General features: G+C 37.1%; 1 protein-coding gene across 6 annotated transcripts in view; it reads left to right on the top strand.

Moving 5' to 3' along the window:
• The window catches only part of LOC128861271 (G-box-binding factor-like), a 139,521-nt gene that overhangs the window by 5,757 nt on the left and 110,468 nt on the right, over positions 1-23,296 (top strand). For 4 of the 6 annotated variants that reach the window (XR_008454357.1, XM_054099273.1, XM_054099269.1 and 1 more), the window contains exon 2: positions 9,981-11,582. Coding sequence is in view for 5 of the 6 variants with exons in the window: in XM_054099273.1 (XP_053955248.1) it covers positions 10,787-11,582 (796 nt within the window). In the remaining variant the exon portion in view is untranslated. Of the gene's footprint in view, positions 1-4,484; positions 5,333-9,980; positions 11,583-23,296 lie in introns of those variants that run through there. The other 2 variants (XM_054099270.1, XM_054099271.1) reach the window with 2 other exon arrangements.

Raw genomic sequence — 23,296 nt, 5'->3', positions numbered from 1 at the left:
ATGAATTTTGCTACATTAAGAAACTCAAATAATTTTTTTTTTAGTGTATGGAATTCATTTATTTTTTTTCAAGTTGAAGGTCATTAAATTTTATTAAATGTAGCTTAACTAGTTTTAAAAATAATTGAATTTAAATGCCCCCCATGCTCGTTGACACAAGTGCGGCATCTTAGTAAAAAGTTGTTCATTGCTGCTTTGAGAGTTGCGACAGGAATAGCCGCAATTGTTGCCCGAATGGATTGTTTTAGTTCGTCCAAATTTGTTGGCTTTGTTTTATAAACTTCTTGTTTACATAAACCCCACAAGAAAAAGTCAGGTGCAGTAAGGTCAGGCGACCTGGGGGGCCAACGAAATTCGGAGTTTCTTGAAATCAGTTTATTGGGAAATTTTCGTCGCAACTCTGTCATAACAGTCTGGGCTATGTGAGACGTTGCCCCATCTTGTTGAAACGACACAGAGTTGAAAGGAATTCTCTTTCGGCGTAGTTCTGGATAGAAAAATTCTTTCAGCATTTTCAAATAACGGTCTCCAGTAACCGTAACGGTGTGACCATTTTCTTCAAAAAAATAAGGCCCGACAATACAGCGTGAAGAAACCGCACACCACACTGTCACGCGAAGAGGATGCAATTCCGTCTCGTGGAGTATCTGTGGGTTAGAAGTACTCCATATTCGACAATTTTGTTTGTTCACATTGCCGTTTAAATCGAAATGGGCCTCATCAGACATGAAAAGGCAGTTTAACATGTTTTGGTCTTCTTCCACCATTTGCAGGATCTTCTGGCAAAATTCCAAGCGAATCGGCAAGTCTGCTGCGTTCAGTTTGTTAACCATTTGAATTTTGTAAGGAAATAAGTCTAAATCTTTGTGCGTTATTGTTTGCAAAGACTGTCGGCTGACACCAAGTTGATCAGATAAGCTTCTTGTTGGAACCCTTGGATTGCTTTGTATAGCTGCAGCTACAGCAGCGATCGTTTCCTCCGTCCGAACTGGTGGGTTTCGATGATAAGGCCTTCTTGCGACTGTTCCTTGCTCAGCAAAATTATTCACCAGTCTCATTATGGTCCATCTGCTCGGGGGATCGCCGCCGAGTACTCTCTCTGTACCAAAACTACGGACTCCAGTGCGTGATAGCGGCGGACTATCCAAATTCTTGTTTGCGTGTCCCAGTTATCCATTTTAATAAATTTTAAATATCAATCTGCAAATTAAAACAAAAATGGAACAGATAACTTAAAAAGAAAAAAAGTTATTCAATTTTTTTTTGGTAGCGGCTTTCATCAGCCACCCTGTATATTTGTGATTTATTTTCTAGTATTAGTGAGCTGTCATCGCTTCGAATACTTGATTACAATGCACCCACTTAGATATTTACGTACATCCTTTCCGTGCCTTCCATATGTTTCCCCAGTTTGTATAATTTCTTTCCTTTTTTGTTTGCTGCCTGTTTATTAACGTGTTTTCCCCATGAACCGTCAAATATAACTTCATATTTAACCATTTCATATCATTCAGTGTTTTCCTAATCAGCGTGAAGCATAGGCACCACCCGCCTACACCGACTTCTATTATATCTTTTTAATGTTCAATTTGCGCAGTTACAAACGTATACATAAACACACGCACGTGCACCAACACGGAGTATGACAATCGCACTCAATGAATTGCAGGGAAATTTTAGTCACTAGTTTTGTTGTTGGTGTTGCGCGGCCTCCGCTACTTGACGCTTGTCTTATGCCACGTTGTCAATGTATCGACCTCTCGTTTTCATTGAGTGAAAGCAAAGGAGCGCCGAAGTGGTGGTGGTAGCGCTCGCAGTAAACTCTATTTCGATTGTAATCCCAGAATCAAGAGTTGTTCTTTCTCAACTACAAGTGTCAAGTGCTGACGTGTGGGGAAAACCAATTTCTTTCACTCAGTCCCCGACGGCTCGTTTATCCTCCAGTGCAAGCATTCGTGGAAGTAGTGAAGTTATTCATAGGAAAAACCACTTTCATTTCTCTATACGTGTCCATGTACATATAGCAGATACTCATGAGTATGTCCTCTCTCTTTTTGTTTTTGGAATTTTAATGCTCACAATAAGTCAACATGTAGCCAACTTATTTGGCTTGAAAAAAAAAAAAAAATGATTTTTCAAAGTAGGATTCCAATAAAAAAAAATAGGTAGCACATACGTACACAGCCCATACTTGATTGAAGGTTTCTGTTATTTTTGGTAGTAAAGTTCTCATTAGTCCTGTAGTCAGTAGAGGGACTAAACACCTTAGCAGTACACAATCATATGCGGCTCCTGTGGATCGCGTGCCATAAAAACTTTAACGGAAGCAAAGAATCTGATAGATGCATAAAAATTTTTTAAAGAAAATCTCAGGAGACAAAAGGCACGACGGAGAGAAAAGTCAAGTAAATATTTAAGTAGCTTATGAAGTTTATGACTGCCAACTACTTTTGGAATGAATAAATTTTAATGTTCCGTGGAGGTATCTTCGTGTTTCGTTGCCTTTCTAAGCAAATGATGTTAGGTAGAATTATGCAGGTAAAGCCTCTATTGGAAGGGCTATTTTCGAATTTAACCAAACCTCAATATTTACCGATCTTCATCTTTTTTTACCTAAAACAATTTTTCCTGATATTCTGAATACGATGTCCTGGTTTAAGTATAATTGTTAAGTAGTCTGGATGAAGTATTGTTAAGTGCAGAGTTCACAATAGATTTCCAGGATTAAGAGCATACTTCATTACATTTCTTCTTCAATACTTTTCTCGATATCATATCATATCATATCCATATCTAAATTAACACATGTTGTTTTTGGTGTTGTTGTAGTAGCAGCATAAACATTCCCCATATATATATTGGGAATGTTGCTGAAGTGACAGTCCTTGGCCGGATATAAATCCGGGTCGTTCCACTGACGTAGAACCGACTGGATTATAGATTACTAGATTTGGCCTTCAAGTATGGTGAGACACGAAATTGAGAGAGCAACTTCTACTGACACGTCACCGGGAATTCGGCAGCAATATTCTGTCAGCTCAGTTCACACGCATTCACATACTCATACATGAAGATTAACTGTGTTGATTTTTTCGTATATCACCAACACAATCTCAGTTTTGTTTTTGTAAACAAACGGCTGTCATGACCCCAGTTACGTCATGTATTTTTTACTAGGGCTCCTCATTTTTCTCTCCCTCTGGTCCTTTAAATAACGAAAAACACTAGTGGAGTACCGACTTAGGCAGTTCTTAGTAAGGTTGCAACTTGAGAAATAACTTTTCTAGTATGAGTAAAAATTAAACTTTTAACATAGCATGAAATAAAGCCATTTAAAATTTATTTCAACTAATTTTAAAAATTGCGTATTTGTTTGTTAATGCAGTCAATTCTTATCGCTTAGAGGGTAATATTATTTTACATACTGTAAAGGTAATTTTCGTCGACGCCGTCTTTTTTTTTTTAAGGAATAATGTAGGTTAAGAGGTTTCTACACTAATTTGCAATAACCATAAACCATAACAAGAAAGAAAAAAGAGTTCAATATGACAAGTACATATATGGGGGGAAAAATGGAAAAAGAGCAACGGTTTTCGTCGAATTGACGAAAATTACTTGGTAAGGTTGGGGCGTTTCCACGATAGTTCACAAAAAGGAGGAATTTTATATTCGAGTGAATGAAATTAATAGCACAGCATTGCTCCTTTGCCATTTGCTTCTCGTGAAACTGAATTTTATTTACTCTATTATTATTTCTTCGTTAGAAAAAGTCAATCCAATTTTTTATTACAGTATTTGGACCAATTTTATGTGAAACGTTATTTGCTGCAATGTCACAAGTTTCCTGATAATTCGTCATATCAATTTACGATTTTAGTCGCAATAAAAAGGCATTAAATAAATAATTTGCGTAAGTTTTCCCAAAAAACCCCATAACGACACATACATAGCTAATAATTAGTTGCGAAATTTTCTTGGTTTCTAATTGAATTCTAGTTGTTATTTGTTTACTGACAATGGCGCAATATTAAGGCTTTTGATGTAAATGTATGCGTGCATATGAATAAGAGTGTTTTGTTTTTTTGATTGTTACCAACAGTTGTTCTTGTTGCCGGTTCACCGTTTACCCGGAGAATAATTTTGTATGTCGCCGAACACCTAAATATTAACGCTCCACATCCTTTCTTTAGACGAGTCACAGCGTGAAAGTGACTACAGAGTGGGCAGGAGAGTAAGAGAGCAAGAGAAACCTACTACATTCAAATATTTATATGTCCTTAATGCGTGTCTCTTGAAGTTTTTGTTTTGTCCGCTCTATGCGACGTGTTTAGGCTGGTCTTCCTCTGCTCTGCTCTGCTTCTCAGTCGCCTACGCGCATACAAAATGCCTTTCAGGCGCCCTTTTCTTGGAAAAAAAAACATACAATACAAAAGCAATAGCCACCCTGTACAAGAGTTAGTGTGGTTTTAGATTCGAATTAGGGGATTGCTGCTAAAAGCAACAGCAATCTTTACTGCAAAAGCAACTAACAACAATTGGGGGCAACATGAGATGCACACCTCCATAACTACACATTTGCCTACGAGTCTTGTAGAGAGTAGCCACATTGGGAGGTCGCAGCAGCAACAGTAATTGCGGTAGTTAGCACGAAAGTAGCGAGGTGTATAATGAACATGCGCTGTATGGAGAAAAGTTAACGAGCAATACAGTTATGGAATCATAGAAATAGCGAGAGAGAGAGAGAGAGAATAAACAAGAGAGTAAATTATGCACAAATGAGCCGCAGAGAAAATTTTATTCCGAAAGCTGAGGAAAATGGAAATTCAAGAGAAAACATACAACCATCGTTAACTTTGATTGTTTTTCCACGTTATCCTTTTCTGCTTTTATATCGGCTCTGCGCCCGCCTGGTATATTGCTGATGCGCCTGGATGGTGGACTGGCGCAAGGCAGTTAGTTAAATTGTTGGAACTTGGTAGTTGTCGCTCGTTGCCTTACACAATGATTCAGAGTGAATCACAACATCGACGAATGCGGACACTCAAGTTCGCGGTTGAAAAGTGGCCCGTTCGGTGCTTGAAGAAAGTCAAGCCAACCGAGCAAGCAAACCAACAAGCCACCAAGCCAGTTAGACAGCAGCTAGCAGCCAGCAATAGCCAACTAATAATCAAGCTGTGAAGCAATTAATTGTACCAATTTGATGGTGGTGGCAGTGCATTTTGCCAAAAGTGATAGTGGTAGCAGCCGCACCTTTTATTAACACCAGCAGCTACCAAGGAGCTTTTGTGCGTTGCAGCATTGAGGACAACAGTGCAGAAAGGTGTGTGCGATAGTGAGTGAAATGGAACACGCGTGTTTTTAATTGAAAAATTTTCAAGTGTGTTTCAATTAAAGAGGTGTTTTTGTAAGAGAAGAGAAGTGCATCGGTATACACAACCTTTATATAAAACTAAGAAAATTTTGGTTTTATTTATTATAAAGGAAGTGTGACGTTTTTCCGTGTAGAATTGCGTTGGTTTTCTTAGCGAAAGACTGCGCCATAGCCATAGAGACTGCGATGATAGGAAGAGAAAATTGTGTTAATGCGACGACGACGAACAAAATATGGAAGGTAAAAATAAATGCAAACAACGCCTTACATAGCGATTTAAGGTAACCAGTCGAGCAGCAGGCAGATTGTGACTCGCCCAAAAGGCCCACACTGCCGTCATTATCGTTTTTGGCCACATACTCGGATGCTTTCATGGATGTATGTATGTACGTATGTGCATACACATGTACATGCCAGTACTAAGTGTCGTTTGTGCTGCGTAGTTTCTGGTTTTTGCTCCATAAACGTACACACATTTTTTGTCGAATATACAGGCACATATAAACATCTACTTATATGCACGTACATGCATACAAACATATAGTCTACCTACAGACGCGAGAACACCTTTCCACTTTGCAGCCTCATTGGCTCCATATACATACATACATACCGCGTCAGCAGCAAAAGCAGCAGCAGCAGCAAATACAACAATAAAATCTTGTTTCTTAGCCCTCCTAGCGGCAGTTGAAAACCCAGCCATTAAAGTAAACCCGTCAGCCAGCAAAGCAAAGCAAAAGCCGAGAGTCGAGCAGCCGGCAATCCAGTCCACCAACCTGCCTACCTACCCACCTTCGTCAAACGGTCCAACTGCCAACCCAACCAACAAGCGTCTGCGGCAAACAAACCGGCTTTTGTGAAATCTCTTCTACATTTTCTGGTTTTGCTTTGCTGCTCTCCTTTCTTAATTCGCACGACACTTTTTACACTACATTTCGTATTTGTGTTGGAAGTTTTCCTCACCAAAATCTTTCTGACTACAACGTCTAGCTAGAGTGAAAAGTATACATATGTATATTCTGTTTGGTTGTTATTGTTTCGTCTGAACTGATTGTTCTGTGTTTTTCGGAGTTCTATTAGTGTTTATTTGGTTGAAAAGTACAAAAAGAAATTCTCCTGCTGACAAAAGAAAATACCACAAAGAAGATAGAAGATCAAGCGAAAATAAGCTAAAGTAGAAAGTTACAAGCCAGTATGAATACGATTTTGATGGAAAAAAATATTGAAAAAATAATTAAATAAAGTTTTGTTTACAACTCCAAGTTGTGCAGAGTATTGAAAACTTTATTAATATTAAGATTTTTTTAAATTTTAAAATAGATTTTAAATATATACATATGTATTTGCCGGCCGCCGTAGCCGAATGCGTTGGTGCATGACTTCCATTCGGGAGTGCGTAGGCCCGAATTTCCGTGCATGAAGTACCAAAATGAAAGGTGCAAGTTTTTTCTAATAGCGGTCGCCCTCGGCATGTAACGGCTAACATCCGAGTGTATTTCTGCCTTGAAAAGGCTCCTCATAAAAATAAAAAAAAAATCTGCCGCTCGGAGTCGACCTGAAACTGTAGGTTCCTCCATTTGTGGAACAAAGTAGGAGGAGGAGCTCGGCTAAACACCCAAATAGGGTGTAGGTGACAATTATATATACAAAGTGAACGATATGAAGTGTTACCTATTCAAAACACCATAAGTTTTTTGCGTGAAATTAGTTTTTATTGATTTCAAAGACAAAATTGTTCAAACATGGTTACAATTTTAACATATAATCACTTTAACTCGATATGACCACCTTTTGCCTTGAGTATAGCCTTCGAGCGGTCAAAAAATAAGTTGCATGCTGCACGAATGCACCAGGCTCGATTAAAACTATTGGAGAGCGTCCATCAGCGGTAACTGCGGCCCAAACCATTACTTGCGATGGGAAATTGCTTCGAGTGGCCATACGTAGGCTCAAATTCTCGTATGAGCGTTTGGTCAAGTAAACGCGATCGTTTTGAGCGTTTATGAACTGCTCAATTGGGAAATTTGTTTCATCAGAAAACACAATGTTAGGAAATTTGTCACGTTCGTGCAATCGCAACAACTCCTTTGCTCTTTCGCATCGAATTTTTTTTTTTTGCTGGGGTGAAAGATCGTGTGCTTTTTGGCACTTGTAAAGCCTTGACCTTGAGCTCATTTTTCAATATGCGTCGAATGCTGTTTTGCGATATTTTCAGTTCTTTGACCATTTTTCTTCCACTTCGACGTGGATTTCGTTTAAGTCGAGCCTTCACTTTCCGAACCATTTCTGGCGTTGTTACGGTTTTTTTGGTCCACCTCCATAGCGTTTTGCAATGCTACTAGTATCATTGTAAAGTTTTATAGTGCGATACACAAACATTTTATTCGCTTTGAGGTGACTGAGCTCACGAACAATGGTTGGTTGTGATTTTCCAGCCAAATATAACGCAATAACACTATTAAGTTTGAATTCCATCACAGAAAAAAAAAATCAACAAAACTTTATGCTTTTTGTTTATAAACTGATACCAGATATCGAAGACATTACCGGAAGACGTTACCGGAACGACCCGAATTTATATCCGGTCAAGGACTGTCACTTCAGCAGCATTCACTGTCCATGTATGGGGAATGCTTTTGCTGCTTACAACAACAACGACAAAATGTCAAGACGCAGTATTGGCTGATATTTTTTGAAATTTTGTGATAATTTCATCAAATTCTAAAACTTTTAATTGACTGTCATTAGCGCATCTGCCTTTCCATGGCAAGCTTTATAAACTAGCCTCATGGAAAATCCCTTTGATATTCTGAAGGCAAAGCATCGTTTAATCGCGGGTAACGAGATCTCTGACTCTTTAGTCAGAATGGGCTCTGAGCCCAACGTCCTTGGCCCGGAGCCCGCTCTGCCAATCCCTTCTGCAGCCATCAAATCCACGGTTAGCAAACGGATTACTCTTACCTACAAGCGAGCTCGGCAAGCTGCTGATGGACAAAACTGTCATGCCCGACCGACTGTCGCAAACCCTTCTGTCACTAAGCAGAAGGGACTGTAGGCAGCTGAGTGCAGTACAATGGACTTAATGTTGTCTGAGTGCTGTACTTGCTAGTCTGTCTCGACAAAAAAGAAACCTGTTCAATCCGATTAATTATCGTCACTTGGTATGAGTAGTAACAGCTCCAGCTTGTTTTAGATTCCAGAAAATACGTAATGTTAATTGTCTCCTTCTCGAAGTAATTTGGCCTTGATGTTGTCGTTGTTACAGCATGAACATTCTTCCATAATTGTTTGGCGAGTGCTTCTGAAGCGACAATCCTTAGGCGAATATAAATATATACATAAAGTGAAGGTAGTAATATTGAATAGTTTTTTTTTTTTTGAAACAGGTACATAGGTACCCAACGCAATACACAAAATTCAGAAAATTTGATCAAAATTTCCAAATTTCCGGAATGTTTAGAAAACTTTTGAGTACGCAGTTTTATAGCTCACGAAATTTTAGCATAATAAAATGAACGTTTGAGGTGAGGGTTGACGTCGGCAAAAAACATTTTGAGTGTCTGGTTCGCATGGACTGCCAAATTTCAATAATTAAATTTTTATTGAAAAAATTAGGTTTCAAAACAAGCTATGTAGAAATGAGTTAGCATCTAAAAACTAAGCTAACTTTTTTTTTAAATTCTGTTTATTTGTAAAGATTTCGAACATAAATGGTCTTAATCTAAATAAACAAGATTAATAAGTTGAAACAAAAATTTGTATAAGATAAAAACAGACGATACAAATTAAAAAAAAAAAACCTACATACAGGGTTTGATTGAAAAGTAATGAGCCTTATTTTTTTAAGCAGTTTTATTAAACCTTTTGGCTCAAGATAATTAAACATTGGTACATGATTATCTTGACTCTAGAGGAGGATATATGTCGTGAAGAGAATAGCTGTTTATATAAAAAGTATGCCCTTGTGGCCCGCTCCAACTGATGATGTACGAGATGACTGAAGTATAAAAACTTGTCCAGGTTTATTCCTAAATATTTAACTGTGCTCAGCACCGAAATCTTGACTCATTTATGTTTGATTTTATTCCTAAGCTAACTAACAACAACTAAAAACTAAAGGGGTATTTTCTGAAAATCTTAAATCGCAACAGGCTCACTCATGCCTTCTCAGCAAGACTTTGGCTTTCAGCGATCTACAAAAGTTTTTTATGTTGACTCCTGCTAACTTACCTAACACCACCAACAACAACAAATCACTTTTTATAGGAAATCATCTGCTATGCGGAAGGGACAAGAAAAAATGGTAAACAACGTTGAAAACTTCACACCACAAACAAGTAAAAATTAAAAGGGTTAGGTTCATGTAAACAGGGGCGTGATAGAAAAGAGAATAGATAAAAGATGTTTGTAAACAAAAAATTTAAGCAAAATGAAACAACTATGTCAGTTCATCAAAAGCTGATTCTGTCAAATTCACTGAGAGCCGGGTAGCGGCATCGGCGATATGCGTAACCCTTCAGCATTCTCTTGACTGTGATATGTAATGAATAAATGAATTATTTAAATAATATTAATAAAATCTTATTTTACTTTTCTTCTTTCTTTGCAGTTGTTCTTCAACTTTGGTTTCAAATTTAGTGTTAAACAAACAAAAATAAATCGATTTGTAAATATTATAATATATTCAGTAAATTAGTAATTTAAACGAAAAAAAAAATATCTTAAATACACTAGTAACCCTTAAAGTACACAGATTAAAACGACACTAATACGATTTGAAAAATCTTACCCTTAAGTTTTAATCCAACAAAATAAAACAAGAAAAAAAAAAAAAAAAACATACGATGTAAACAAAATGGAAAAAAGTATTAATATCAACGTCAGCAGCGTTAAAATTGCCAACAGATAAATTTCAAATAAAAACCAAACTCAAACTGAGTCGAGAATATATCGAGAAACATACATACATACATATGTACATTTGCAAACAAAATAACGGAGCAAAGATATAAAATCAAAAGGAAATGCCGGCAGCATAAAAAGTAAATAAATAAACATAAATAATACGAATGACGAGTGAAATTGTTGCTGCAGCGGCGTTACCAATCGACGTACACACACCGACAGCTGACAGCAAAACAAGTCTGAGTGGAAAGACAACAATAACAACACCACCATCAACTGCACTTTTGGCAGTGAGACCCAAGCGTGCAAATCGCTGTGGAGGACGTTTAACGAAATTGAATTCGACAACGGCAACAACAACAAATTGTTATAATTCGTACGAACGCGATACGGCGCATCGACCAACACTTTCAACGGCAATAACAGCGACCGACGAGTAGACGTGGCGATTTCATTGTATTGCATTTAGATTGCAAAGAATTTTTGCATTACATCGGTTAGCGAATACAAATGAAAACGTCGTTTGTGAACGCGTCCGATTTCGACTACTCCAGTCGCCCCGTGTACGAGGGCGAACAACGGCGCGTACTTCAATACGAGCAGGAACTGCACCAGCAACAGCAACAGCTGCGGCAGGAGCAAGTGCAAGTAGAGCAAGACGAGGCCCTGCATCAGCAGCAAGAACAAGAACATACTCAGCATCAACACAACCACCAGTCGCCATATTTGCATCATAATCATCAACAACGGTCTCGTCAGCAGCAGAGACATCAGGACGACAATCAGTCGCAATCGCAACAGAGATCGCACCACTGGCAACAACAACAAGCAAGGTCTGCCGCTACCGCATCAACAATTGTTTATCCATCCTCGTCGCATATAAAACACTCGCCGAGTAGTTTTATTGACGCTGATAAAAAACAACCACAACAACAACAGTATTCTAATCGACGTGAGAGTACAGTCATTACTGAAGCTAAAGTAGAGAGTAGAGACAACGCGAGCGGTACTCATAATTTAACACAGAGTGTAATTTATATCGACGACAGTAATTGCGATCAGCCTCAGGATCAGAGACAGCCACTAAAAGAGAGCAACGACGATAATAGTATCAACAATAGCAACGTAAGCAACAGCAAATTTGTGAATAATAAAAACGGGGCAAGTGTACCCAATACTACGACAAAAAAGCAGCAAGCGTCAACAATACGTTATCCCGGAGCAGCCGAGCCCAGCAAATATCAACAGCACCAACGGCAGCAGTTGCAGCAACAAAAATCGTCGAGTAAACGCAAACGCGAAACAGGTGAGTGTTAAAATGAAAAGTTAATTGAAAAAGTAGAAGAAGAAGTCGATCTACTAATCGACATATCCAAACAAAAATCTCAAGTAAATAAATCAACTGAAACAAACTTAAAAATTTAAACCATACTTATTTTATGTTCCACGGCACCTAATTCGTTCCCCCATTCGTAATTCGATCTCTCATTCGTAATTCAGTTTCCAATTACACTTCGAGTTACGTAATTCGCCATACACAATTTTGAGAGCGAATTACCTCATTTATAAGTAGTTCAGACTCAATTACCTTGCGAATTACGAACAAATCGTTGGCCTCTCTAGTTTTCATCAGAAATTGACCAGAATTAACCAGAAACAAAATTCAATAATGGAAGCAAAAAATAAAAAATAAAATATTGCAAAGAAAGTTATTATGTCGAGTAGGTCAGGTTACCAACCACATCAAGACCAAATTAATTCAATCTTTTTTGTGTATAAAATAAATTAACCAATTTGCGGAAGCTTAAACACACCTTCTCGAATATGATGCCATAGCGAGAAGAAAGAGTAGAAGTCTGGGCCGGATACGGCCAGAAAACGGGTTCATACCAAACCCAGGTCCATATTAGGTTTACATTGAGAGCTGGGTTTGGATGAGGTACTGTGATGAGTAGGAAGCACAAAAGATCTTAAGGTCGAACTGTAAATTTCCCTTCCTTTTCATGCCATTTCAAGTAAAATCGGGTATTTAGCTGGATTTTTCTCCATATCCGATAATCATAGCAAAAAATAGTAACAAAAACAAGAAGGAGAGCTGCCAAAGTGATACGAATGCGCCGTCGAAACATGGTAATTCGCGCATTGCTACGTGAATTTCTTGGAGAGTAAACATATGTGTAGGTATGCGATACGAAATAGAGAGTGTCATTCATTTAAATTATAGTTGAAATTATTTGTTTTTTATCGGGTATTAAGCTGGAAGCGGCAGCCGCCGTAGCCGAATGGGTTGGTGCGTGACTACCATTCGCAATTCATAGAGAGAACGTCGGTTCGAATCTCGGCGAAACACCAAAATTAAGAGAAAAAAAAACATTTTTCTAATAGCGGTCGCCCCTCGGCAGGCAATGGCAAACCTCCGAGTGTATTTCTGCCATGAAAAAGCTCCTCATAAAAATATCTGCCGTTCGGAGTCGGCTTAAAACTGTAGGTCCCTCCATTTTGTGGAACAACATCAAGACGCACACCACAAAAAGGAGGAGGAGCTCGTCCAAACACCCAAAAAGGGTGTACGCGCCAATTATATATATATATATATATATATATATATATATATATATATATATATAAGCTGGATAAAACATAATAGTTAAAGAGCAAGGCATACCGACTTGAGGAATACGGATTTGAGAAAAATTCGGAAAAAGCTTTACAATACTTTTTCAACTTTCCCTCAAAATGAAATGTTACTGCGCTCTCAATTTCCCCTTGTAAGTAGAAGAGCGCCAAACGTCTATAGTTGGTAACACCACCACCAACACCAAGGAGAATCTATCAAGGCTAGTATTATTTTTAACGAGATTTTTGTTTTTGCCTCGATAATTGTCGGATTTTGGCATTTCAACCGAAGATGAATTTTGATTTTTGACATCGATCCCATCAAAATGCGAGAGCAAAATACCTAGGGGTTTTGCAGTTATACAAGTAATATAAACGCCTTGATGTACCTCTAAGTACGTACTAAATGTCTCTTAATATTTTTCAAATTTCCGTTTTTTATCTGGATAACTTGCCGCTGCCCTAATATTTCATTTTTTCAAAAGCAAACCGGACCATAAAAACACTAAAACTATTGAAAACATCGGCAGATATGCACGTAACGAGGAAATCCGTACAGATATATATTTTTAATGCAAATGGCGCAATAAAATCAAATTTAAGTTGTCAAACCCCGAAATGGCAGTTGGTGTTACTGCAGTGTTGCAAGAAAATCGGTGAGACAAATATGTTTTAACAGTGGAACTTCGCTGTCTCTACCTGATATTTCTGTTTAAACAGTTTGTATGAACTATTGCGTATTGAAATTTCTTAGCTGGCTAATTTTTACGGGTAAAGAACAAGGAAAAACCTAATATCTGGCACTTCCATTCTACGCTGCCTTTTGCACTCACAACGCTAATGTGCCTTTAAGGCAGCTTTGAATTTTATTCTGATAAATTTTCAAGCAACAAAAAAAGCAAAAAGTAAAAATAAATAAAAAAACCATTAAGCCGTTGTGATGGCATTTGATGTTGTTTACTGTTGACAGAAGTGCTAGTTATCAATTTTGTTATTGTAAACGCCCGACTGATAACTCAAAATGGCAACAGCAAAATAATGAACGACGTTTTGATTGAGCTATATACATACGTACGCATACATGTATATGTGTCCATGTACGTATGCGGGTTAATATTGTACAATATGTACATAATACGTGTATGTAGTATATACCGCTAATTAAAGTTGCTTTGCTGCTAGTTGTCGCCTCATTTGTTGTTGTCTCGGTTTTATATGATATCCGATTCAATTTTTGTATGTATATGTATGCATACTATATTATTTTTACGTGGTCTTATGCTTCGTTCGTACACTCGTCGTGCTCTTTTTAACGCGCTTATTTTTGTTTATTGCGACTTAAGAGCGAAATACGCTACGCAAGCAGCTTATCAAATGAGGCAAAAAATCCTGTTCGATCAAGCCATTTTGTGTAGTGCATGGGGCAAGGCGAATTCATAGATGACTACGGGAGAGCAACAACAGTTTCATGTATTTTGCCATTTGCTGGTTTGAGCGTAAAAATTTCAAAGATAATGTTAACAAACAAATGAGACAAAACAAGGAAGCAGGTCACTTTGACATTCCGAATAGCAATCGCGAGAAATAAAACAAATCCGTTGCTATATCGAAGTTACCTTGTGTGGATTCGCCTTGGTATGGAGTTATTTACGTGTTAAGCCGCCATGTTGAAATTTAAATTTGATCAAGCTGCCGATTACAAGGTCAAGGATGATAGAATGCAAAGGTTTCGCCTTCTGAATTCGCCGTGGTGTCAGGCTACATGAATACACGCACAAAAGGACGGGGTATTACTTTTTTGTGAAAAGGGGAATTACTTGTCAGTGAGTAGGCGAAAGAAATAGAAACTACCAAACACTGTCACGATCCCACGACAGTCGGTTCTACGTAACCGGAACGACGCGGATTTATATCCGGCCAAAGACTGTCACTTTAGCTGCGTTCCCCGGAATGCTAATGCTGCTGCAACAATAACAACAACAACCATATTATATACACATACACGCTTTCTTGCCACGGCGTCTTCCGCATAAAAACGCAAAAAAAATGCATTGGGGGTGTTTCGTGATTTCACAACGCAACTCACGGCCTTGATTTTTATTAATTTGTTCAATTTTCAAAACACAAATCTTAATAATCTTACAATATTATCAAGCCATTCACTGAATATTTCCAAATAAGTAACCTCTGTCTTTGCTTATTTGAAGAGATGACGCCATCGGCTCTCAAAATTACAAAAAATAAAGTAAGGGTTTTCGGAAGGCCCCACCTTCTATATTCTGTACACCGTGCCAATCAGCTAATGAGACAATACCATCTTATATGAATTCGCCTTGGATATAGCAAGCGAAATTTATATATGCCATTATTTATTTAGTCAATTTTACAATCTTACGAATAGCGCAAGGTAAATTAAAATCCAAAAACTAAAAAGTAGAATTCAAAAGATTCAAAAAGTTGCCCTTTAAACAGAAACACAGTGAACAGAATGCAGTGTAAAACATACGAAGCTCGTTCAAAGCTTTTAATTCACGAATACATCGCGCGAAAGGAGCTTTAAGTAAATAATTAGTTCCCCGTTATGCCCAACCGACGCCAGTAAGTTACGAAGAGGATGTTGGGAAGAATTATTAAATCATATTCGTCTTAACAAATAAGGAAAATCCAATTGCACTATTATTGATAGACCTATGATTCTGAAGAGAGTTAATGTTTACGAGCGAGATGAATGAGGAAGATATGAAAGTACGGGTTCATCAAATTTTCAAGAGTGAGAAGCGGAAGATTTATAATTTTTGCAAATGACGTCGTACATTTGTGAAATAGACAAACAGTCGCATCAAACCACGAAAAATTTCATACTATTTGGGAAATATTCTACGAAAGCCCAAATATTAACTGTTGCAAGTCATATTGCAGGCAAGATTGAAGGAACACAAGTTATGGGGCGTAAGCAGTTTTCTTGATTGAGGAACATAAGGTAGTGGACCGGTATACAACATGTGGGTCGCCTCTTGGAAGCTAGAGAAAGCGAAATATTTTCAAAAATAGTTCAAAATATATATTAAAAAAATTTTATTACTTTTAAATTGTATAATCGCTTACATTCGATTACGAATCCATTACCATCAGATAAGCAATGCGGCGCTTGAAGGTCAAAATAAGGATTTCCATCACTCAAACTAACTTTTTTTTTTATTGTAGTAAAAAACTTATTCAAAAATAAATTGATGATTAATTTGGCGCCACCTTGGATCTTTCTTGTCTGTATAGTGCATTTTGCTCTTCCCAAAAATTCCCTTATTTTGTCTTTTTCGCTTGTTTACGTACTCGTTCATAAATCAACTTTTTCATATAAAAACAATTTCCCCTTTCTTTTTTATTGCTTCTCCGAGTCGACCCGAGCCGATCCGTGGCTTTTAACCAGTTCCATGATGGAAAGAATAATGAGCACTAAATTTATTGTGAAGAGCAAATGGTGGGCAACACTGCACAACTTGGCAAACGTGACCTCACGCACTCTCTGATAGGCGCACTCTTGTTTCTATCATTCTTGACCAGTTCTAAGTAACTAAGTTATGAATTTTGTTCGTTTCTACTAAGGCAAATTTTTCAAATACATAATTTTTAAAATTTTTTTGATTTTTTATTTTTCTTTTCAGTATAATATTTTTTATTCCTTCGTAGCTGCTTCATTGTGGCACTCTAGTTTTGGTGGAAGTTACCTTTTTCGCTAATTGTTATAGCAAATTATTGTTGCCTACTCAGTATGTCAGTGCGAAAATGTTTTATTTACGTAGTACTACCATTAGCCGAGTGCTTACTTCATGTTTTTCTAACACTTATTAGAATTTTTTTTTACTTTCGTTTCGTTTTAGCTCCATGTTCTGTTTACTTTTAGTTTGTTTGTTTTTACATTTGTGTATACATATATGCAAAATTCTATTTTATAAGGCAGTCAATTTTCTTCCATTAATTTTTATGTACATACACGCATACTTAGAAATAGTAAAAATGCTAATTTCTTAATTACAGTTTAATACAAACACTAAAATGGAATAAATTCAAATTCTGAGAAATCGAAACACTTTAATAAGAGTATGAACGTTCTAGGAGTGAGATTCTTAGAGAAAGCCAATACAAATAAAAAGTGTGGTATCGATCTAAAGCCTATACTCACTCATGTTGGCATTGTTGTTGTTGCAGCAGCATAAACATCACCCATATATGTGTGTAGGGGAGTGACAGTCCTTGGCAGGATATATTGTAAATTCTAGTAACGCAAAACCGACTGTCGTGGGAAGTGTGGTATCGACGTAAATCCGATACTCACTCATCTATGAGGTTGGAATTGGTTAAAGTTTTGATTCATCCAGAATACAACTAGCGCTTCCGCACCATTTTATTGACATATCCTATATAACAACTTGTTTAAAGGTTATTTACAGCTTGACTATACTCAGTTTGTGCGGTTTAAGAACCCCATTAGGTTATTGACATCTAAACCAGACAAAGTTGTTCGAGACTCTCGAACAGTAGTTTGCCAAGGGTTGATATTCTTTCCTTCCGTAAGACAGGGCATTCACAGAAGGAATAGAAAATCGTTTCCTTTTTCTCCGTTTTTTTTTCAACTGTGGCAGTGTGTGTTTTGAGGGATGTCCATAAATGAAACTAACCAAGTGTACACTACTTCAATGCAATTAGTACAACTGCTTACCAAATAAACACAGCTAAATAAATTAAGTTATTTAAAGCAAATATTGAAATATGTTTTTAATTAGCTTATCATAAAATTTACCAACTTACCGCCTATCAGGCGACCATAAGGATGGGCGTTGTTACCATTGTTACAGCTGCTGACGTGCTGAACGTGCCTTGTCTGGATAAGATTATTCCGGTGGCGAAGAACCAACTGTTGACGTTGCCTGAACTGGTAAGACCGCAAGCTTCTGAAGCTCCTGTTTGGTGTGCGGAAAAAAGTATTTAATGAGCATGCGAAGTTCCATTTTTACCAAAATGATTGTAGGAATCTACGTATTTCAAATGGCTGTCACAATAAAACTATTTGGTGAATCAGTAGGGAATTTGCATGTGTCTTTTGAAAGATGCTACTTGATAAGCAGAATGTTGAATTTCAAGGGCTTCGCTTGTATTATTTGCGAATTCTACAAATTTTTTATTTTTAATTTATTGATCTTGTTTTTTATTTTCATTTTTTATTTTATTTAGATTTTTTAATTCAATATTTTTTATTGTTTTTAATTTTATTGAAGTGAAACTTCTTAGGCGTCGATGGACGAGCGAGAATGGAGAGTAAAATTTCAAGGCCATGCAACGTTTTGGGCATTTTCGTTCCGCGAGAGAGGAAAAAGATATAACGTAGAAGAAAAAAAGAGAGAGAGAACTATACCTTAACATATATATATATCATAGATACACTTTAGACAATTTTTCCTGAGTTTTTCCATGTGGTTGCTAATTTCTAGTGAGAAATAACACTGCCTACTTTCTGGCGATTGTTGGTTGGTGCAAGCTTGTAGGAAATATAGTTTTGGTGCCTACTTTTTGGCGTTATATTTCCTTGGTGTCTACTGTTTGGGACGTTTTTTGGTCCCAATTTTTTTGGCGTTTTTTTGGTGCCTACTTTTTGGCGCTTATTTCCGTTTCCTGGTTAGTGCTTGTGCGTACTATAAAATGCTATCCATTCCGGCGTCGGATTTATTGGTATTGCCTTGCGGTAATTTGTGCCGTTGCTGCGGTCCTGGAATCGCTGCGTTTGTGCGGGTGATAAACGCTCGGCGTAGTGCGCGTTGTTGCCACGGTTTTTGTCCGGTGTTTACCTACACCGGTCGACCCTTTTCCGTTTTTTGTAAATTTTGTCTATTTGTATTCTCTGCAAATGTTGTAAACTTTTTAGATATATATATATTATTTCTCTCTCTCTCTCTCACTCTCTCTCGGGTCTCTCCCTCTTTCTTTTTCTGCCTTGAAAGTTTAAGTTCTGTTTTGTGAACTACGCTACACGCATAGTTTTTTTTATACATTTTTTTATTTTATTTTAATTTTTATTTATTTATTTTCATTTTCAATGTGTTTTAGTTTTTTATAATATTTTTTATATATTTTTTTATATATTTTGTTATATATATTACATATTTTTTATATTTTTTAATATTTTTTAATTTTTATTTATTTATTTTTTTTTTTTTTTAATTTGTTTTTTTTTATAAATATGTTTTACATTCTTTTAAATTAAAAATTATTATTTTTTATTTATTTAATCAATAAATACCATATGAAAAACTCTCACGCCCGAGACGAATGTACACATTTCACTGTATTTTAATGTTCAACTCAGTCAATATGACGATGCATTGCTTGTATATCCAAAATTTGTAATCGGGTAAAAAATTGTTTGTATGTTGTTTACCAGTCATAATTCTTCAACCAATTAACCACAATTTCTCAATAACAATTACTAGAAATTGTGAAAAAAAGTATAGAAGAGAATATGGAAATTAATTAAATGATATTCTTTTTCAATGTTAGTGTTTTTCTCTTTTTTCATATTTTTAATAAAAACATTAATAAAATTATAAGAGAAATAATATTTTTAAATGAAATGGTGTATTGATGAAAGACTATTGTACTCACATGACTAGAACTCGGCGATTCAAAGCGGTGGCATTGGGGGTTTTGAATTTTTTTCCTTTGCTATCCGTAACTTTGGCAGCTCAGCTATCCGTAACTTACACAGGTCAGGCGTGTAGCAAAAAATATTTTTATCTAAATTAACAACTTGAATATATCGACATTCATTTGTATTTTCTTAACTACAGAACCCACTATAAATTAGCCTACTGTACATAAATTAGTACTGATCAAAACACGTGCAATTGAAGCTGCTTGAAAAAAAAAAAAAAATTTATTAATATTAATATATAATTAATATTAATTGGTGTTGTTTTTTCGTTGTATAGGGTGATGCAAATCGTTGCCAGTAATTATATTTTGATATTTTCATTCTTTTTTTCAGACAATTGGTAAATTTGGCAAATTTACTCAGTGATGTTGGTGTTTTAACAGCACAAACATTCCATTTACTTCATGTTTGGGCAGTGCTGCTGCAGTGTTTTATATAAATCTGTGTCGTTCCGATAACTTATAACTGACTGTCGTGCGAGCGTCAAGTTCTCGTTGAGTTTTGATGACTGGTTTTGTTGAAAATTTGAGCATGCGAAAAAAAATTTTCAAGAATCAATGGTATTTTGGCGTCAGTTGATACTTGCACTTTGCTATGCTCAAAATTCTGTGGGCTATAAAACTGCATACTAAGAAAAAAATTCTGGTTAAAAAGTTGGAATGTTTGATGAAATTATTTAAAGTTTTGTACAAAGCTTGAAATTTTGCGTTATATGCTTTTTGTTGTAGTATGAACTACGGCGGCCGTCGTATACGAATAAGTTGGTGGGTGAATACCATTCGAAGTAGGTATGCTCGAATCTCCGTGTACGAAACACCAAAATGAAGAAAAAGTTTTTCCTCTAATAGCGGTCGCCCCTCGGCAGGCAATGGCACACATCCGAGTGTATTTCTACCATGAAAAAACTCCTCATTCAAAATCATTTGTCGTTCGGAGTCGGCTTAAAAGTGACTGTCAAACAGCTATGAAATCGCTGGATATGGCATCAATCGTCTCTGGATGGTTCGCATAGCATTTGTCCTTAACGGCTCCCCACAAAAAATAGTCCAACGGGCTTAAATCACAGCCCCGAGGCTGCCAATTGATATCGGAATTTCGGCTGATTATTCGGTTTTCAAAAACGGTAGCCAAAAATTCGAGTGTAACTTTGACAGTGTGACAAGTTGCACCGTCCTGTTGAAACCAAATGTCGTCCACGTCATCCTCTTCAATTTTTGGAAACAACTCGTTGAGCATGTAACGGTAACGCTCATCATTTACTGTAACCGCGGCTCCTCGCTCATTTTCGAAAAAAAATGGCCCGATGATACCGCAGACCAAAAACCGCACCAAACCGTGACTCGTTGTGGATGCATTTGCTTCTCTACAGTAACGTGTGGATTTTCTGAGCCCCAAATCCAACAATTTTGCTTATTGACGTAGCCACCGATGTGAAAATCAGAAAAGAAGAAGACTCGCCACTTTGGAAATAGGTTTTCAATATTTCCCAATTTTGTTCAAGCGCATAGCGTCCCATTTCGTAAATGTCAAACCTTTAAGTAAATTATGAACACGTTTGACATGTCATTTGAGTTACCATTCTCAAAAAAATAGGTGGTTCAAAAAGCAAACGCTATATGGCCCACCCTTTATATTTTAAAATGTTTAATATTTTTCATTGCGTGATTACCATTCGGAATTCACAGAGAGGTCGTTGGTTCGAATCTCGGTGAAAGCAAAATTAATAAAAACATTTTTCTAATAGCGGTCGCCCCTCGGCAGGCAATGGCAAACCTCCGAGTGTATTTCTGCCATGAAAAAGCTCCTCATAAAAATATCTGCTGTTCGGAGTCGGTTTGAAACTGTAGGTCCCTCCATTTGTGGAACAACATCAAGACGCACACCACAAATAGGAGGAGGAGCTCGGCCAAACACCTAACAGAAGTGTACGCGCCAATTATTATTATTTATACCCAACATATGCCCCATCAAACCCACTCATCTGACACTCCTCTCTCTCTCTGAACCCAACCTGTCGAAGCAGCAAGTTTTCTGGGCCTACCGTTAGATGAGTTAGACGAAGACGATCGGTGATTTACATTGCACTGACAGGGTTTAGTAAGTTGCTACAACATCATACAACAACAACAATAACAAAAACCGGTGACCTTACTGTGTCTGGGAAGGCTTGATGAACTGATGCAACAGCAACCTTGCTTGATGACTTCACCATATTGGACAAGGTTTTGTAAACTGCTGCAACAACAACAAAAATATCTTGTATTTCCAGTTCTCAAATTTTCTTCAGAAGTTTACGACATATTGGGATATTTTAAATGTCTATTTAAATTGCCACTGCTTCGGTAGCACTTTATTTATTAGATATGGAAGTAAGTTTTTTATATATGCATTTTTTCAAGCGTACCTTCTGCTTTAAGTTTCGTTTTTGAGCTCCACATGCCACATGGCTTTCCGAGCTTTTTTGACCTTGACACTGGGTTTAGAGTGAAAAGAATATGGGGCTTAAAAAATAAGCCGTTGGCCGGTCTTTGCTCACTTTAGGCTTAGAGGACATTTTCTGAGACATCAAACTACTATGTAGTAAAAAATATACTAGAAAAGTGCCAGTTTACATGCGCCTTCGAATTTCCTGCATGGCATCAATGTACATACATAACTACATTTGTATGCATGCACACAAGTCGTTGTGAGTTCAGTGCATTCAGAAAAATGCGTTTTATGCTTACCTTACCACTGCGTTCTGCGCTATAGAATATTAAGCGCCCTTTTTATATACTTTCTCCCATAAATCTGTAGCCACATAAGCCAACTAAAGAAAACGTAAAAAAAAAAACCAAGCCAAAAGAGTAAAGAAGAAAGAGAGGTAGAAAAATAAAAAGAAAACATTGCGCCAAATTTCCGCCTGTTATTGTCTTATTTCTCACTGAACAGTAGTTCTCACTGGGTTGTAGCTGCTACTTTCTCGTTTAGAATAACTACCACAAGTAAGGAAGTGCTAAATTCTGTTCCGAACGAACTTTGTGCGATTAGAGTTATACCTGGTAACAGCAGACGGACTGACGGAAACTTAAACTTGGCATATATGATAAAAAGTGGGCAAGGTTTTTGTACGATCTCAATAAAATTTCTGTCGGATCTAACTGAAATGGCCTCACAACGGACGCATTTCGTGGTCTAAGTGGTATCGTTGTCTCTATGTGCGATGTGGCTGCCAAACCTAGCAAACTGAAATGGGCAGCTAGACGTATATCAACTTCGTTAAGTCATTGTAGAGATACATATGGTTATTCAAAAATGGGTTTGGCAGCGCCCACTTTTCATTCATACAAACGCGAGTATATGTATTTGCTTTATTTGTAACTGAAATATCACTTTCTTTCTTTTTAATTTTTACGCGTGTTTTCGGACGAATGGACTGCCAGTCATGCCTAAATCTATTCAAAATAATAATACCCTTACGCACAAGTGCGCGCGGGTATAAGATTCAAGCAAAAAAGAGCAAACGGCAAAGCAAAAGACTGAAATGATGAAAGCTGCATTCAACGTTGACACACAACTGCAACGAAAACAAGCTGCAAAAAAAAAAGAAAATCGAAGAAAAATACAACGACAAAAACAATGACGACAATGACTGTGACAACAACAGCAATAACCACATGAACCGCTTTATCACCAACAGCAGCAAAAACACAATCGCTTTT

Source organism: Anastrepha ludens, chromosome 4, assembly GCF_028408465.1.
Source record: "Anastrepha ludens isolate Willacy chromosome 4, idAnaLude1.1, whole genome shotgun sequence".
In the NCBI taxonomy this organism is placed as follows: Eukaryota; Metazoa; Arthropoda; class Insecta; order Diptera; family Tephritidae; genus Anastrepha; species Anastrepha ludens.
The sequence above is the reverse complement of the archived record's forward strand: the minus strand, read 5'-3'. Positions and strand labels throughout refer to the sequence as shown.